Source organism: Drosophila grimshawi, unplaced genomic scaffold (genome assembly GCF_018153295.1).
Source record: "Drosophila grimshawi isolate 15287-2541.00 unplaced genomic scaffold, ASM1815329v1 contig_44, whole genome shotgun sequence".
In the NCBI taxonomy this organism is placed as follows: Eukaryota; Metazoa; Arthropoda; class Insecta; order Diptera; family Drosophilidae; genus Drosophila; species Drosophila grimshawi.
Genome location: NW_025063240.1, coordinates 22,875,465 through 22,895,217, shown reverse-complemented (window position 1 = coordinate 22,895,217; position 19,753 = coordinate 22,875,465). Strand labels below are relative to the sequence as shown.

General features: G+C 40.4%; 2 protein-coding genes across 2 annotated transcripts in view; both read left to right on the top strand.

Annotated features, from left to right (window-relative positions):
• LOC6558962 (connectin) overlaps positions 1-19,753 on the top strand; it is a 120,241-nt gene that overhangs the window by 31,266 nt on the left and 69,222 nt on the right. The window contains exon 2 of the mRNA XM_032742716.2: positions 7,329-7,346. The gene's annotated coding sequence lies outside the window, so the exon portion shown is untranslated. The remainder of the gene's footprint in view (positions 1-7,328; positions 7,347-19,753) is intronic.
• Positions 15,447-18,670, top strand: LOC6558965. The gene has a single exon (XM_001983191.2). It carries the CDS (start codon positions 15,464-15,466, stop codon positions 18,110-18,112), a length of 2,649 nt encoding a protein of 882 aa, XP_001983227.1. The 5' UTR covers positions 15,447-15,463; the 3' UTR covers positions 18,113-18,670.

Genomic DNA, 19,753 nt, shown 5'->3' with positions numbered 1-19,753 from the left:
ATCTGTCGGCTTGGCTTCGCGGTTGACATGCAAATATCACGTTACGCATACGCAACGTTCGGCAGCCAGCCAATAAAAATAAGAGCGAGGAAGAGAGAACGAGGCAGATTGAGCGAGGGAGAGAGGAAGAGAAGTGGCAATGACAATGCAATTAAAATTCATTAATTGAGCGCATTTTCCATCAAGCCGCATTTATTTTGGGCACATTTTGCCATTGTAGAGGGTATTATAATCTTGAGGGACAGCTAGTCACGGACTGAAGGAAGCGTCTAAAATAAGTAAAATTAGTTTCTGTTTGAATAAGTGTTTTATTTACCAAGTAATCTAATCCAAATTCCTAACATTTTCAAAGAGATTAATAAACATCGGTCTACAATTACATTTAGCTTATTGTTAAACTTCAAATCTCGGCATTTCAACTCCGATCGCGAAGGGTATTTCAACTGCGGCGTTCTTTCTTTCAGCCAATTCATTTTGAGGTAAAAAATGGCGCGTGGGATTTCGGGATTCCATTTGAAATGCTCACAGCTAGCAAAAGTTTACTTCACGCCGCATAAATTAATTGAGTGCTCAGAAACAAGAGACTTTGGCTGGCAGCGCTGTCTAGCCGGGACTTGCAACGTGCTGCCAGCTGCATGCTGCTTGTTGCAACTTGAGGTTTCGCGGTTGAGTCTGTGGCCAGCCGCACTATCAAAAACTTGCCAGCCGACCCGATGTGCCACATGGATGTGTCCATTTAAGTTGAGAGTTCAAAATTGGGACTCTCTCTCTGTCTATCTCTAATGCATTTTTCATGACAAAGAAGTGCGTCCTGCTCCAACTCTACGTTGTAGTTGTTCACTGATGCAATCGAATTAAAATTTATGAGAAAACCATTAACAAAGTTGCCGCCGCCCTCAACATTGGCAGCCAGTCAACTATTTGCCAGCCACATGCAAAAACTTTGTCCTCTCTATGTGCCCAAATAGATCTCGAGTGGAGTTGGCAACTTTATATAAATCGATGCTCGCAGCGATTTAAATGTCGACTGCAATTAGCTTACGCAGAAGTAGTAGGTGTTTTGTCCATGCATACTTCTCTTGCCTCCCTTTATTTGCAACTTGCAAAACTTACCCTTGCAGCAAAGTTTGTGATTGTGATTCAATTGGCTGCTGATCGGTTGGCTTACTTTCAAAGCAGACTGTGTCGCGTCGGTTTTTAAGGACTTGCCCATAAATGGCATTAATGTTTAAATGCTTTTAAAAAAATGTCTAGTCAAGGGTGCCAGCAGCAGCAGCAAAGCAAACTGTTCGCGTGTGCTGGCATTTCAGACATCTCAAATTCTCCTCCTGCTCTGTCCTGTGTCCTGTGTCCTGTGTCCATCGTCTGGCACAATTGTGATAAAATGCTTCAGTGTGTTCTCTCTTATTGGCTGAGCGTGAGGAATTTTTATATTAATTTATTGCTGTGACTGCTGCGAAGGATGCCGCTTGCCACTTGCCGGTAGCTGGGGCAATCGGTTCAGTCTTTTAAATTATGAATGGTTTGGGCCTTTTGGCCAGGTTCGGTCGATGCCTTTTGCGGCTGTTTCCTGTGTGCCGCACAAGTTGCAAAAGACCGCTCAGTATTTTTATTTTCTTTTTCATATTATAATATGGTCTTATTTTTTTCACACAGTTTGTTATTGCATTTGTCGGATTCGGTTTTAATGGGGTTTTAAATGCCAGTCTGAGAAATGGCAAGCTGCATGACAAATGAGATTTCCGCTGCAAAGTGTTTGCCAGCATAATTATTTATGCTTTGCTGCTCAACGGATTATTAACTTTGAAGCTCATTAATAATTTGGAAACGGGTTAAACTGCAGCAATTGCGATACATCTAAACCTAAGCATAACAATAAATATATACAATTGCGGTCATAATGATAGAAGTGCTGCTTCTCAAAGTATTTAATCAAAATATGACTCATTTTATGGTGATCAAATCGAGGGATCTTCAAAATCTTCCATATAAAGGAAAATTCAATTCAGCAGAACAATATATTTTTGGTTTCTCTTCTGGGAAAGTTTTAAAAAACTATTATTTTCCGAATACTAAGCGTTGTAAAATATAGTCACCCATCATGTATATTTGGGAAAGCTGAAAAGTCTTCACTTTTATTCCACTATTTTTAATGATTAATTTAAATAATAATAAATATGAAAGTAATTAGATTTATGGACTTAAATTTATTTTGTTGTTTTTAAGGGTTGTAGCTCTGCGAACCTTTAATGTTTTCTTATCTGCAGTTTGGATTGCTTAATCAAATTTTCATAATTTGTTAACTAAATTTAAGTATTTTTTTTAAACATTTATGTGCACTTCTATTATTTTGTCCTTAGCTGTATTTATCTGCTAAAAATATGCTGAAGCCAAAAATAAAAACGAACATACAAATAGCTCATTCCCAGCGGTGGCAAAGGCGTTTCGGCATCAAAATAAAATGGCATTTGTTTCAGCAGGCCAGCAACTAACAAGCTGCCAGACTGACAGCCAGCCAGGCCACTAAGGAGAGGCAGTAAGGCAGTAAGGGTAGCCCTACAAGGACACACATTGCCATTCAGTGCCTGGTTGGGCTCCCTTTTTCATTCCCAAAGGCTTTTTTTTGGCGTCGCCTTGATGTAAACATTTCCCCGGATAAAGAGGTTGGTTGCGGGGGGAGGGGAGGGGGGCATGGCAGACCGAGAGACGAGACAGATCCAAGCTTTCGCGTAATTTCACGTATTTTGTGCAAATACACTCAAATATGCCACAACAACAGCAACAAGAACAACTCTGTCCAAACAAAACAAGCAATTTTTTGCGCATTTGTCTTTGTGCCTGACAACTTGATATTGTTGTTGTAAGTCTTGTTGTAGAGGTTGTTGTTGCTGTTGTTGCTGCTGTCGTATCGGTTTGTAGTTGCTTCTAGTTATTCTGGACCGTGTCTGTCGCCTTCTCCCGACTGGGGACTGTTTGTCAGTTTTTATGTAAAATTAAATTTTATTTATTCATAAATAATATTATTTTATTAATGAGTCGCAACAGTACAGAGCAGTACTAGAAACGAGTGTCCTTAAAGTTAATGTGCAAGGATAACAGAAAAGTAGACCAAGTTATTAGAATGAAACTAAAATGTCTGTTGCGAAACTGTTTAAATATTTGTAGAATGCAATATTGACTGCATGACAGAGTGAGAAAAAAAGGAGTGACAGAGACAGATACAGAGATAGAGAGTGGAAAGAGCTTTCAAACTAATTGGGTCAGTCGCTCAGCAGGACAATCACTTCCTTCCGTTTACTTGGCTCAAAGCAAACAGCAAATGTTTTGCGATATGTCTAAAAGAGCAACTTCATGCGTATTTGCTTTGGTTTCTTTCGCATTGTCCTGCGAAGACAAATGTTCGCTTTTAAAGGGGGGCTCAGACAATGATGCTGCACTTTCCTGCAGACTAAAGTCCATTTGGAGGAGTGGGCCAACCCTGATTCAATATTGATCACATCGCAAAAGGACCCTTTAATGAACTGTTACGTGATGCTAAAAAGAAAAATAAAAAAACACCAGCTATTAAAAGCGAGCACGTGTTCTATTTGGGCAAGTTGCAAGTGCTTGAAAGCCACATTGCTCATAAGCGAATCGAAAAGTTTCTCATAAATACTGCAGCGAACCGTATAAGCAGAAATAAATATACATCTGAAGTCGAGAGTGCCTGACTAGCAGATGCTCTGTACCCTACTTTTAAATATATTATACCAAATGTAAAACAGCCATAATTTTGTCAAAACCGATCGCATTTCCAAAAGTAAATTCATGGTTTGAGTTCTAGATATACACAGATTCAAATCAAAGCATAAAAATAGCTAAAGGATTTGGGTGACAACTCTACCGATGTCCAAAACCCAGGCCGATTTGGAATTGGTTTGAACTCTAGAACAATCCTACATTTAAATCTGAAAACGTATTTCTGGGCATGTAAAATAGTTCGAAGCTTCCGCTAGCCATAACTTTGTGAAAGCTGAACCGATTTGAAAAAACAAAGACTTTTTGTTTATACTTTGGACTCTAGATTGATGCAACATGTAAATTTAGTAGAGCATTAACCCCTTTCACTAAATTTTAATGGATACAGTATAGAAGAGCCATAAAATGAGTTGTTCGCTTGTTTGGTCTTTAAGCCGAATTGCGAATTTCAATTCGTATTTTAGCTGTATTGTATTTGTATTGGATATAGTCTCTAAGCTGAAAGTGATTTGAAGTAACGATTGTGGCTCTCAATTTACTCGTAAAATCGCTGACAGCCGACAGCCGACAGCCAGAAAAGAAAAGAAAAACCCATGAGAAAAAAGAGAAATTATTAAGGATAGTGGAAAAACTGTAGCATAAATCCAAAAGCTGTGGAGCAAGCTTAAACTGATTTTTGTGCCAGGGAATGGGACTGGGACAGGACAATAGTGCGTTGAGGTGGGGCAAATTGTCTATTTCGAAAAAGGGATAGAAGGTCAGGTCAGTGCACGTCCAGCGAGGCAACAACAACAGCACCAAATACGAAAAACAACAGCAACATTGGAGAGACATTTCCAGCTCAGAGTCGACTTAACGACCCTCAGCATTTTATAGACTATAGACAAACTCTGAATAATTTATGCGCCATAAAAACGAAATCGAATTGCTGGCGCTGCTTTTGGTCCTTTTTAAAGGAGTCATCAGGAGGCAATTTATGGGCAACTTGACCGCTTCAGGGCCGCTCGACATATGTGGCTTTTATGGGCCACAGGTAACCAAAATGAAAAAAACATTCGACGCTCATTTTATGCAAATTAGTTTCAAATGACAACAGCAACGCAGCCAAAAACCACCAACAACAAAAACAACAATAATAACAAAACCAGCAACGGTCAAAGTTGTTACATAAATTGTGTCACTGCCGAAAAATAAATTAAATTAAATGAAGTTTTAAAACTGCCGCAACTCAACAGGAACAATCCTCACCAAATTTCATTATTGGCCCATGACCCAAAAAATATTTGTTTATTGCCGGAAAATTTATGCAAAACAGCTTAAAATGATACGCGGCATACCCTGAAAATGCAATGAAAATATTTGTAATGCAATTTCGTAATCAAATTAAGCTCGCAAATGAACAAAGTGCAACAATGCTTTCAGTTACTCATATATAATATATGTATATACTTGTGCACATGTGCACCTTTTCGGGCAAATTGGTTTCAATTGGTTTCAATTTTTTACATACGGCTCAGCTCACCTTTCTATTCAGATATTATATTTCTAAATCGCTATCATCTGTCCCTCTTTAAACAACGGTTTATCTTTCCTAATTCAAGGTTCAATTTTATCTAAAATTAAGTAAAAGACAATATGATTTTATAAAACATATTTTCGAAGTAGAAAGAGAGAGATGCATCAAGATAACATTAAGGTTGATGGAGTTGTTGGCATAGAAGCAGATAAATTGGCAAACAAATGGATTTATAAGGAAGTTGATCTAGAATATGTATACATAATTTCTTCTCTTCCAAGATGTTACACATTGCACAACAAAACTGTGCTGCTCTCTGTGAGGGCATAAATATGAGTCTGATTGGAATCGAAGCAACGCATTGCATGCACTGCATCTCGTGGCATCGCATTGCAATGGGGGCATTTAATTGAAAGATAGTTTTCCGATACGAAAGGCACATGAAATTGCAAAAATCTCGCGTCGCAATACGTGATCTCGTTTCCAATGCGTTTTTCTTTATACTTATACTTTGGGATAGGTCTGTCTGTCTCTCTGTCTCTCTGTCTGTCTCTTTCGCTGTGACTAGCTGTTGACTTGGCCTGTTTTGCAGTTGCAGCAGCAGTTGCAGCAGCAGCAGTTGCAGACGCTGCCAAAGGTGACGTGACTCGACTGGAACGTGTGGCCCATTAGTGACATCCAGCGGTTTCTGGAGAGGAGAGAGAAAGGGTCAGGGGGCAGGGGTAAGAGTTCAAGGGGGGTCGACAACGTAAACATGATCATCATGCATGCTGCGCGCCTTTGCACGTGGCCGCATGAAAAGTGGAAAATCGGGTTAGTAGTGCCAAAAACGCAGACAATGGCAACAGCAGCATCAACAAAAGCGGCAGCAACAACAATAGCAGCAACAACAATAGCAGCAACAACAACAACAGCAACAACTTTAACAGCCACATCGATAAATCAGCAACAAAGCATTCCCCAATTTTATCCGCTCAAAAAAAAGTCAACAGCGTTGCGTGGCATGCCACAAAATATAGAGCGCCCAGCTCGTTGCGGCTAAAATAGATTTAAAATTTATAAATTATGAGCATTTGTTGCAGCAAATTGAAATGTTACGTTTCCAGCGTGCCAGCGATACACAAACATTTCTCATTTCTATTCGAGCAGCTATAAAAATAATAATAATATCATATAGTTGAGGCATTACCCAAAGGCATAACATATTACTAACAAAGACAGCCCATATAGAATTTATCTAATTTATACTCTGATAGTGAATGTAAATGAGTTTATTCATTGTGTGCAATGTTTGTCTGTCCGTCCGTATGAAAGCAAACTTTTACGACACTTTTAAATTTAGATAATTGAAACTTAGAATATTAACTTGTCTGCATCAGACAAAGTGTTGAAACTGGGGAGCGGTAGCAAAACGATAAAACCACATATCTATCACACATTTGTTGACTAGATTTATCAAATTTAATTGGCAGATTGTTGGTGATGTCCCTTGAAAACCACCCCGATATGACTAGTGACTTACAAAGAAAATGATCGGTAATCAATGTATAGCCACGCCTACTCTAAATATGTAATTTTAAATAAATAAATCAATAAAAACTCATATCTACCACAACTTTAAGGTTGGAATCGCCAAATTGGCAGGAAGATAAATAGGAATAATCTGATTGATAACACAGTATTTCACTGCAAAAGTTCTCACTTGTTTCAGTTATCAGTTTAAATTTTCAGTTTAACAACTGTTTAAATAGTCCTTGGTCTTCCGATTAAATCATATATATATATTGATATATTTATAGATTTATACACATTCAAGAGCTGTATATCGCTCAACCATTTGGCAGTATTTTATGGCTATGGCCAAACCGATTGTCGTATATCAAAAACCATTTTGCAAATGCTTTGCGGTGTTTAAAGCATCATAAAATGCAGATAACGGCAATCAAAAGGGGGCGGAGCAGGTTGGGCAGCTTGATTTATACAGTAGTACAGTGCGTATTATGTATATAGATATATTTTTCAGCAAATATTGGTCAATTAATTAACTAACGAAAATATTCTAAACTCTTTCCAGCCACACAATCCATCGCAGGTGAGTTTGAGGCGACGTTTCGGGGAATCGATTCAGAATTTGTGTTTTTGTGTTTTCCTCCACAGCTAATTAATTTTTGCACAAACAGTTAAGGAACAGGAGAAGCGGTAAGCAACAGAAACAAACAAACAAACTGGGGCAACTTGGGGTATTTTCCCTTTTGCTGTAGTCGTATTTATGCTAATCAAACAGAATCCTGACCTCAGGCAAAATGTGCTCCAAAATCAGCAAGACAAACAACTTGCAGACACAAATCGACGAAAGGGGGCGAGTACGGGCGTGGCTACGCCCCTCGGGCCATAACGAGTACCCAGGGTAGAGCCCAAAAAAGACGTTGGAGCCGCCGTTGCGTTGTTTATAAAAATAATTAAGAAATATTTTCATGTTTTATAACTTTGGCGCATGAAGCGCAAAACTTTTTAAATAGACAAACTTTTGTTGCCGCTGTTTGTTTACTTATAAAATGTTTTTTTTTTTTGTTTTTGAGCCCGCCTACCGGCCAACTCCATCACACCAACCACCCCCCTCATAACTGTGTATGGTGGATACATTTGAGAAATCTCGAAACAGCTAACAACATACTTCATTATAATATTTTCACTTTTAACTTGGCAGCAAGTGTCCTACACTTGCAGAAATTAAATCGGCTTTTGAAAACTAGAAAGTTTTTCCTTCAGTTTTCAAAACAAGTAAATTTATTTCTAAAAATTAAGATCATTTCAAAAACATTATGTTGTTATATTTTCTATAATTAAGTAATGCATTTCTTAAATGCAGAAATACAATCGCTGAATCTTACAAAAAATCTCTCTGAACTTCAGACGCAAGTATTGAAATTTAGTGGCTCCGCTTTTATATGAGAATTTAGCTCGAGTAGCTCAGTGAAAAGTCGATATAATCGCGAACGAAAGGTTTCATGTTCACTTTTTTTCAAATTAATTTCTTATTACTATCTAAAATTGTATACATGTAAAATCTTAAAATACAAATCGTTATTAATAATGTAAGCATTAAAAATATAATTTTGTCATATTTTATATAAACTGAAATTAAGAAAATAAATCGCTGCTTTTTATAAATAATAAGGCGAGTTGCCCTTGGCATTGTTTCTAAAATGCAATCCCATTTTTCTCTGAGTGTATACTCACCCACCCAATTCGACTTCTGTCTTGTTATGGTTGCTGTTATTGTTGTCCCTGTCGCGGTCGCAGTCGGCGTCTCAGCCGCCGTTGACGTCGCAGTCAGCGTGCAAGATGAGTGTTCCCTTGACAAAATGTCTAATTTCCGTGCAGGAAAGCAAGAAATTACTTTATGGTTTGTTAATAGCAGGCGGCCTTTTCAAAGCGGTCGCCTTTTGTTGTATCTATCCCCATTGTTTCCGCTTCCCATTGTTGTTGTTGTTGGTTGTCTAAAACGCAGCTTAAATGTTGTGACATATTTTTGCGAAGGAGCTTCGACTTCCTGACGGGCCCGCGGCAGCCGCATTCAGATCCATTTTTGCCTAGGCGCGTCCTTTAATGGAAATTTAAACGGTAACAATTACACTTGGGTCCAAGTTATTGTGAAATGGGTCTCCATCTCCCACTCCCACCTTCTCTGCCCCCACCTGCGCATTCAGCTGTCAAGTCAGTGAAACTTTCGAAGCTCTATTGAAATTTTTGGCTGTGTTTCTGTGTGCGGTCCAAGCGACACCTGCTCCTGGAGGGGGGTGTGTGGGGCAGCCGCCACCTCGATCATAACACGTGCTGTATGGCAAACTTGAAGTAAAGCTGGCCAGGGGAGCACACAGCAGCAGCAACAAACAGCTTTGCCTGCAAGGCATCTCAAGAATTTTCATCCTGTCGAAACGCCAAAAAAAAAAGAAAATTCTAAAAAGAATGGAAAGAAGCAAGAATCTTAGGCAAGCCGAAGGTTAGATACGCTTGTAGACCAATCGATTGAAACTATTTATTCTCGCAGTCCAATGTTGATCAGTCTTTGAACAACTTTTAGCAGTTGTCAGAATTGGGTTTAGATTTTAGTTTTCATTTGAATATCTTGTTAAACGAAAACGGTTTCCATATAAGAACATATCCTTCAACCGATCGTTACAACGACAGCTATATGATATAGTGACTCGATCCGTCAGCATCCGACTTATATATTCCCTGCAGCAAAAAGACGGACGCATGCCAAGTTTCAACAATATAGCTTAAAAACTAATAAAATAACTTACATAAAAACAGACAGATAGATAAACTGACTGACTAAATCGACTTAACTATCGTTGTTGAACAAGCATATATATAATATATAATTCCGAGACTTCTGCCTTATGTGTCACAAACTTCTTAACAAAATGACAGTGCCCTGTATTCTTTGCGAACAGTTGCGGCATTGGCAGGAGGAGTGTAAAGCGTTTACCTATGTCTCTGGCATATTCATTTATGCCGCTGGGCTTTGGCTTGTTTTTTGGACAGGATAATGTATGTAAAAGTAAGAAACAGCCCAGGCCCAAGCCCAGAACCAGGCCCGGGCCCAGGATTCAGACTTGACAACATCATGTATTTGTATTTTGTATTTGCATATGCCTGGCAGAAGATTACAGTCAGCTTTATGGCCAGTAAACGGCAACAGAAGGTGGCTGTTCATCGACATACCGTAGGCACTGTACCAGGGAACCCTCCCCCCTCTCTACCACCAGCACAAAATGACTGAAGTACTTGGCCATTTAGCCTAACATGTTGGCTGTGGATACATTTTCATCTCACAGCTGCTTTGAGCTAAGAGCCGACATGCCAAGCTAATAACTCAGCCATAACATATTACATAATAATAGTAAATTACTCTTTTTCCTGGATTCTGTTTAGCTTTGGGTAGGGTTGAGTTTTCGGCTTTAACAAAGCTCCACACAAATATACAAATATATTTTGCATTTAAAACATAATTCTTGCGGGCAGCTTATTAAACTACCACTGCTGCTCCCCGGCCCCGACAACCGCCCCCAACTCACCCAACTACACCTCAATTGTATTCCATCCGATTCCTTTGTGGGTATTTTTTTATAGCCTGAACCCATAAATAATGTGTAAAATGGGTATAATGGAGTTGGGCTAAAGTATGTAACATGCAGAAGGAAGCCCATAAAGTATATATATTCCATATCGGGATCAACAGTCGAGTTGATTTAGCCATTTCTGTCTTTAACTGTTTATATAAGTTCTGTTCTACCCGGGCATTTCACCGTTTCGCGATTTCCGAAAGCAATAAAAGCTACACTTATGGAGGCAGACGCTTCTAAGCGATTTACATTAAAATACATTGGCATCTTCTTGATCAGCTACACAAATGTCATCCAGATCGCAAAAAAGGGTATATCCCAGTCGAACTCACCCAACTAAAGCATTCTTCCCTCTTTTTTCTTTGCTTCTTTACGCTTATCTGACTTGACTCTCGTTGTTGTTGTCTACGAATGTTTGTGGCTTGCATAGTTTTGCTCTTTTACATCGAAAACTAAGCGACTTTTTGCATTGCCATTTTTCACAAACACACACACACAGAGAAAATTTGAATTTCTTTTGCTTTTATTCGCAAAGGCATTTTCCGGGGAGAGAGAGAGAGAGAGGAGAGACCTGCTTTCTTTGTTGTGTGTGTGTGTGGGTGTGTGTGTGTTTGCATTCGTTCTGCTCTTTGGCAGCTTTGCACCCGCAACAACAGTAACAGAGAAACAAGAACAACAACAACTAGGACATTGTTCGCCAGCGAAACTAATTTCTTGCCGCTTTTCTCCCTTTTTTGTGTGTTTTTCCTGTTTTTGCTCGCGGCTCTTAAGTTTTTACCTCCTTTCTCCCCCTTTTATTCCATTATTTGGATTCTTTTTTTTTTTGCCAAAGCACGCATTTTGTTGTTGCTGTTGATGCCTGACTTGTTAGCATGCCGCAGCTCAAATGGCATTTTCTGTTTTGTTGCTGTTGTATTTGTTGCTCAGGTTTGCTGGAGGCCAGATATTTAAATTATTATTCGGCGTAGACAGACTGAATTTGATTGGGAAAAACTAAGTAAATGCAGCCGCAGGCATTTTATGTAACTGCCCCCAAACCCCTGCCACCAAACTTTACCTGGCTTGCAGCTGGCCCCCAAAAAGAAATTTTGGTTTGGATTGCGCATTTCTTGTTAATTAGCTGCCGTCGCTGTTTATGCTGCATTATTTATGGCATCTGTTGCATCAGCACCAGCGGGGCGTGTAGAGTTCACAGAGGCGTGCAACATGGCCACGAATCGGAGTCGGGAGGGGGAGAGAAAGGAATGAGACTCCCCCTACTACTGCTGTTCAATACAATTCACATTCAATTGCCATTTAGCAACTTGTGGCTTGTCTGCCGAGGGGGCTGACATGTGCGTTGCATCCCAGGCGTATATACAGCTGCGGTCAAAATAATAGTAGTGCACACATATGTTCTGGAAAATGTTAAGAAGAAATAGATTTAAAATACAGTTAAAAAATTATGAAAACTTATGAAAAATTGAATTGAATTATTGAAGATTTATAAGTGATCTTGATTTGAGCACCATAAAATGAGTAACGTTTTTATGAAGTGATTTGAGAAGCAGCACTTCTATTATTTTGACTGCTGCCGTATATATATCCACACAACATGTTCGCACACCCACGCACAGCCCGGAGGCTGGGACATTTTGGGGAGGGGCGTGGCAAAGGCAACCCCTTGTCAGCTGCCGTAAACAAAACATTCATCAAAATTTTATACACTCAACATGTGCCTGCATTGCATGCCACCGCCACTGCACCCGCCTTTGCCACAGCGTTGCACAGCCCGGAGCCGAGTTTATTTGTTTGTGTTTTTCACTCGGCTGCCTTCGATTTGAATGTTCTTTGAAAAATCACAACTAATTAACTTTGCCTGCGGCTCCCAAAAAAAAAAAGAATAAATTATGACATGGGGAAAAACTGTTGCCAGCCAGATGTGTGTTGCATTGTTGCTATAAATAGAAAACATCGCTTTTTCTCAAAACCATTTCCGGTATCTGCTAATGTGTAGTTTATGGCGACGACTACGCTAAATGAGGCCCATCGAAAAAAATTCAGCGAATATATCACAAAAAAATAAGAGCATAAATAAATATAGTAAATGAATATGTATACATGAAATCAAAGTTACAGCAAACAAATAAATAAATAATATTAATATGTATGTATAGAGTCAGAATTATATCAACTACGCCAGACAACGCCTGCAGCCGTGAAAAAAATGTGATGTGATTTTGTTCTGCCTTTTGTAAACAACTCATTCGCCCTGCAGGCACAGGCACAGACAGCGTAGACAGAGAGCAAGTAGAATAAGAGTGTCTATATTTAAATAAGGTACGCATTTATTTGCAGCTCAAACTTGAAAAAGTTTTGCTTAATTGCAACAGGAATAACAACAAACGAAAACAACAACAAATGGCAAAGTTCATGCTATTAAAAAGAATTGAGTAATTTTTGCATTTACCATCGTCTGCGGCTGTTGATGATTGTTTCCCGCCGGCTGCACATCTATTGTCAACAATCTCAACTTTGCCAAAGTAATGTCGATGATGAGCAGCAGCGAGCACTAAATTCTTAAGAAACTTGCCCGTCATCAACAGTGACAACCTCTGCTCCACCTCCCCCCAATCCCTTCCATCTCCATCATTCTCCATACTCTTAAGACACTATCTCTTCATCTGACTCAGCTGGAGGCAGGTGAGGATGCGGTTGCTGTTGCTGCGGATGCTGAGGCTGCATACACAATGAAAGTATTTATTAAAACAAACTTCGCCCTGTCTCTGTCTGCCTTTTCTCTCTCTCTCTCTCTCTCTCTCTCTCTCTCTCTCTCTCTCTCTCTCTCTCGCTGAGGTCGCTTGACTGTATCTGCATTGTTGAGCAAAAGTTTGAAGCGGTTTCTTTCACTCCTGCTCACTGCTACACTCCGCAAAGAAATCGCCACAAGACTAAAATGGCCCCGAAAGCTGGCAAAATATCATGGTTTCTAAAAATAATTTCTAAATATATTAAAAAGAAATCAAAATACATAAATAATAATAATATATTGAAAATAATACAAATATATAGATATGAATGATATAAATGTTTTCTCAAAACTAGAAAAGCAATTCAATATTTTAGAAAATTAATTCTAATATTCCCAAAGAAGTAACCAGATTGGCTCTGTTTAGTTTAGTGGAAAGTTCGAAAAATAAAATGAAGAGCAATTTTTATAAATGTGAAATGTTAAAATACTAATGCATAATAAGCTCAGCTGTATTTGTCAGTATATTTCAAGTCAGTTGTTTCGCTGAGTGTAGATGCTGGCGCTGCAGAGGCTGTTTGCCGTCCAGGCGCATAAATGTCACTTACGCGCTCCTTGACGCGCACCATGCGGCAAGTTGCAAGCTGCTTGCTGCCTGTCTGCAACCGACAATTGTTTCCCGCACCAACTGAGCAAATTGCGAAAGTGACAATTTCGACAGCCTCTCACAGATCCTTTCTCTCACTCTCTGTCTCCCTCTGTCTCGCTCTCTCTATCTCTGTCTCATCCTGTCTTCCTCTAAGGAGCTAGTGCCGGCAAAGTGTAAGTGCAAATTTAGTTTGGTTTAATTTCGACAGTCTGTGGTTGGGTTTTCAAGCAATGCCGCTGACCAAACAGTGTCAGCGCTGTGTGTGGCCTGTGTGTGTGTCCTGTTCCCTTTTCTGGCTGCCTCGACGCCACCGTCAGCTGCGATCTTTATTAAGTTTTCGCTTACTTTTCGCCGAGTGCGACAAAAACTTTTGTCGCCCAACTCAAGTTTGCCTTCAAACAAATCTGTCTTGTTTTTCTACATTTCAGCTTTTGTTTTCTAGTAAAGATTTCACTAGCTGTTTTGGCAACACACACACACACACACCCGCACCCACAATCCAACATACAGACGGACAGGCAGACAGACAGTGTCTGCATTTGTGTTTTGCCAAGAGTCCTCCAACTATTTTTGCTTCAAGTTTTTTTGTTGGTTGGAAAATATTCTGAAGCCTATGTGCTAACTGAGAGAGTTTTCTAGGCTGTCGCAATTAAGATTTTGTTCAATTTCCAGCAGCAGCAACATCAAATATTTTATTGTTGTGGGTTGGTTCACACATTCCTGGTGCCCACTGTGGCATATATTTTTGTGTGTTGTGGCTTGCATGTAGAGGTAACTGGGTTTATTTGTTCGCCTCTGCAGCAAATATGCTCGATTGCATTTGAGTTATTGTTCGTGGCACAGTTGATGGGACCTGGGCAGATGGGCCAGAGAGAAGGCCAAGGAGAAGGCCAGGCAGGGAAGGGAAGAGGGGAAGACAGACAGATGTCTTGGAGCGAGCACAGAATGCTGGATGGATGGACACAGTGTAGCCTGCCCGAGCAATAGGAGAAATACTATTTATACACTACGAACAAAAATGGAACTGAGATTTTGAACATCTCTGAAAAGTGAAAATCATCTTGATAACATCAAAAGCTTTCTGTTAATAAGAAAAAATATTTAAGTTTACGTAATAAAATTTCCTAAAATTAGAAAGGCATTTCCACTTCTGGGAGATATGCTTTCTAAAATGCATAAATAAGATATGATAGAATTTATCTATTATCTATTATTATATTTGATTTTCTAAATTTCAATTATTTTTCTGAGTGTATTATTTGCAGCAGTCTCTTTGGCTGCCGCCTGCTGCATATTCAATATTTTGGTATTTATCTTGTCAGACAGTAAAATAAAGCAAAGTACGCACATTGTGCCCCATGCACTATTGGACATGGAGACCAGAGTAAGCAAACACAAAGAAAGAGATGGAGATGGAGATGGAGAGAGAGAGAGTCTCATATGGGAATTGCTGCAGTCTAGAAATGGGTCACTGGTGTCAAAGTTCTTGTCGGGTTTTGTACGGGTGTTTGGGTTGTTGGTTTTCCTGTATGCCGCATGCCACATGCCACAGGAATTTGCATGTTCGAGTTTTACTTAAGCCGGCAGAGCACTTGGCTTAAGGCAAACGTAAGTCAAGCAGGCGAATATCAGCTCTCAATACGCCAAGCTCTCTCAAAAAGATAGAAATACAAATTTAATATATATATTTTGTATAAGATATGGCAGAGCGCGTCTATTCGCAGGTGATTGAGCGTTATGTACCGCAGCTGGTGAAAGTATTACTGGACTCCCCGGAGGAGAATGAGGTGTACACGAAATCCTTACAATATGCAATGAACATGATTCAAATCTATTCCGAAAGACCCAGGACTGAGCCCACTGCAGTCTGGCTAAATCTGCGTGAATTTGTGAATCGATATCGGGATGAACAGTTGCCAGTGCTGGCGGACGCAATCAGAAAGTTATCGAATGTGATAATCGATGATTTTCAGATTGGCGAGCAGCTCAAGTGGGCAATTATCGATTTTATGTTATCGGTGAATTATTGTCCATTTCGTGTGGCTCGCTTCTACAAGCAGGCGCACTTGGAGTGCAGCGAGCTGATCCTCAAGGATCTGGCACTGGCTCACAAGACTGCGCAACAGATCTCAATTAAAAAGCACTTAAGTTTGAACAGCTTAAAACGGTCTCTGCACTTGGAGCTTGGCATGCGCCAAAGTGAAGTGCAGGCGGGTGAATCTCGCAAGGATTCAGTTAGTCAATCCCCTGATTTAACAGCGCTCAGCTCAGCGAATTCAACGCCTGCTCGAAGTGAGTGTGGAATGTGGCAGCTGCCGCCGGCTCTGCAGCAAGTTAAGCAAATGGAGCTGGAGTTGTCCAAGCAGGTTGGCATCAAGGCTCAATTTAGCTACAGATTTGCCAAGTACTTAAGCCGTAATCTTGCCGAGAAAGGGAGCCAGTTTTGTGATTGCGACGAATCCTTTTTCATCCAAGAGACCCTTCAAGTGTTCTTTCGCCCCGCAGAGTGTCATCATTTTGTGCTGCTGAACGAACTGATTCAGCTGCGTCCACAATCGCTAAATGTGGACAACATCGACGATCAGCAGCTGGTGGAGCAGTTGCTGAAGCCAGTGCAACACATGCAATGCCTCTACGCCTACATCGATTGCTATAACAAAGCGGAGCAGTTGGAAATGTTGCACAGTTTGACGGCCGCCCTGAGGCGACTCCTGATGCCAGTTGTGGAAACGTTGACTCACTACGCAAGCAGCATCCGAGAGGGGCTAGTGAAGGCGACACTCGCCTCCTTCCGCCAGGCCACGCAGAACAGCTTTAAGCGTTTACAGCCACTTTGCAGTTTAACGGCGGCCAATTATGTATCCTATAAGCTGCAACTTAAGAATTCGCCACATTATCGCAGTCAACACATCGTCACAAGTCTCCTGGAAGTGTTGGCCACATGGCCACACGCAGATCATCGTCGCTATGCCGCAGCTCTGCTGTTGCAAGTGCTGCAGGTGCCTTGCCGTTGCTTGGATAATTTGTGGTTGCTCGGCGACTTTGAGGACGGCTTCAATGAGTTTCGCTTTAAACGGGTAAAGGTCAAAGGTCACACGGCATATCTGATGCGAGAGGCTATTGCTGGCGTGCCACTCAAGCCAAATGCCATTTATAAAATCATTGAGCAGCATATTCAAGAGGCAGGTGCAACAATTGCGTGGCTCTGTGACTCGCAGCGATTGTCACATTTTGTGGCGCAGCACGAATTAATGTTGCGACAGAGTTTGCATCACGCGCTGCTCAAATCGGTGCAACTGCAGCAGCCACAACAACTCGACCAGCATAAAATGGAGATGCCACAACCAACTGTTGCTGCCCCAGAGATATTTCAACAGTTAAACTTAGTCAGCGATTGGGACTTGCGTTGCATCTACTTCAAGTACGTCAAGGAGACGTTGCAGGATCTCAAGCAGTCGGGTTACTGCAATATTGAGGCGTTGCTAAAATGTTGCCAGAACTGTGATCTAAAGCAGATCATTTGCGAGACGTTGCAGAGGCAACTGAAGCAGCGTTTCTTCTGGGTCAACACTTATGTGTTGCACTTGCTGTTGCAAGAACTGAAATTGGGCAAAGTTTTACGGCAACTGCGTTCGATTTATTTGTTGCACAATTTTGATTTGTATGCCACGCATCTTGAAATAGCTTTTGGCTGCTTGGAGCAGGGATTTGCCATAAAGGCAGCTGAGCAACTGCAGCAGATACTCCACATTCAACATGCTCCACTGGATTTAAAAGTAGAATTGCCAAGCGCAAATTTGGCGCAACTTTCCCTAATCTTCAACTTCAACCCGCAGCTGCGTGGCATCATCACCGAGGCGCAACTGCAACAATACAATGAGATCTTTCGTGTGCGTTTGCAGCTGCATACGACAGTGCATCGCTTGCAACAGTTGCTGCAACTCAATTGTGACCAACAAGAAGTGGCAATTGTGTTGCAACTAAAAACAGATCTGCTGCTCGAGTTTGGCAAACATTTCCAGGCGCAACTATTGCAACAGGCAGCACAGCATTGCGATGAGCAGCTGCAACTCTGTGGCACACTCGACCAGCTGCAACAGTTGCATCAGGAATATGTGCAACTAATCTCAAAGTCATATCTAAATCGATTCGAACAGCAACTGCAGGATCTGTTTAGCTTATCAGTTATACTCTTATCAAACTGGCGACGATTGGAATTCCTATTTGAAACAGGAAGCGGAAACGGAAATAGCAACTTGGAGCGGTTCGATAGACACTATCAAGTTCTGAACAGGCGTTATTTGTTAAGCATAACCCACTCCATGCAAGTGTTGCATGCAACGCTGTGAATGACACTCGGTTTTCGGGCTTTTGAAATTGTGTTGTTTCCCCCAATGCACCATTTCCCAATCAAGCTTTTGATTTAAATTTATTTTCAAACAACTGCGAAATTCTCAACTGGGTTTCTATCAATTTTGGTTGCGTTTGTGACAAAAACCGCAAATTAAATCGCTTTTTGAGTGCCAACGAAATTTATTTGTAGTGTGTTGCCAAAGCCACAGCCCCACACAGAAAAAAAGAATAAGTAAGCTGTAGTCGAGTGAACTCAACTATGAGACATCCTGCAGCTAGCTGTTGAATATACTATTCTAGTTTTATTGTGAAATTTCGTTCTAAAAAGTTTTGCTCACTCAAATGTATGCATGCTTGGGTATGCTCTTTTGTCAGGCACATTTAGTGAAGAGTAAAATACAAAGTAGGGCAGTGCTTTTTTTTATTTCGATCTTGATTAAACTTGTATCGTTGATCAACAAGATGACAATGTACATTATACATGGCTTAGTAGCTTTTGCCTCTAAAATTGAAGCTCTTTCCTATCGGAAATTGATTTATATCGATATACGTTAAACGGCTGCAGCTATCGATAAAATGAAATAAACTATGAGAGTACATATATTCAACATTAAAAGTCTCTAGCTCTTATTGTCTCTGATATCCGCGTGCTCATATAGACAGACAGACGAACTTGGCTAATCGACTCGTCTGTTAATTCCGATCAAGAATATATATACTTTATGAACTACAAACTGCTTTCCTTTGCCTGTTACCTATTATTGTACTAAACCATTATACCCCTTTTACCCATTTCCAGGTTCAGGATATAACAAAGAAAAAATAAAAGCAAATCACAACCAGCAACCCACAATTATTCAACGCATTTTCCGTCTGAAATGGGTTTGAGTAGGGGAGGGAGCAGGGGGCAGCTTCACACTTTTGGCCATAAATTTGACAGCGCCTTGTTGGCCAATAAATATACCAAACTTGATGTGCACTGGACGAGCGCCAAGTGTCATAAATTGGCAGCTCGACTCGACCCAACTCGACTCGACTCGGACCATAATTAAAGTTCATATTAAAAATTGGTACAATTTGAAACCAGAAATAGACAATGTGGTGTTTTTCTCTATGTGTGGATGTGTGTGTGTTGTCTGACTGTGATTTCAGACTCTGGTATTTTGTTTTTACGATTTTACGGACAACGGAGAGATCGTCTGCTTTATGCGTCTGTCTGGCAACAGACGGCGACGAGCTCGTAAAATTCAAGTGGAAAAATAAGAAGGGTAAGGGGTGTGCCACAGTAGACGGGGGGGTGGCTGGTTCACGGTTTATGTGCGCCGGAACTAGACATCGTTTTATGCGTATGCATTTTTCTCATTAACTCGCGACCATCTAACAAATAGATAAGCGTCCCGTAGCGCTCGTTAAATATCAAGACTAGAGCTATAGCTTTAAAGCTAAAAAAAAACAGTAAGATGAGCTGCTTTACTCTGATTTTATGTTCATGGAATAAAAAACTTATACCTCAATTTGTTGCATTCAGTTTTAAATCCTTATCGCACGGACCGTAAAACACAAACGGCAACAGTTGACACTTTCTATCAAGCTTTTTAACGCTGAAAATTTTATGGTTTTTGCCATTTCACAAATTA

What these genes read in the sequence shown, in the direction of transcription:
- LOC6558965 (XM_001983191.2), top strand. Translation starts at nt 15,464, where the DNA reads ATGGCAGAGCGCGTCTATTCGCAGGTGATTGAGCGTTATGTACCGCAG.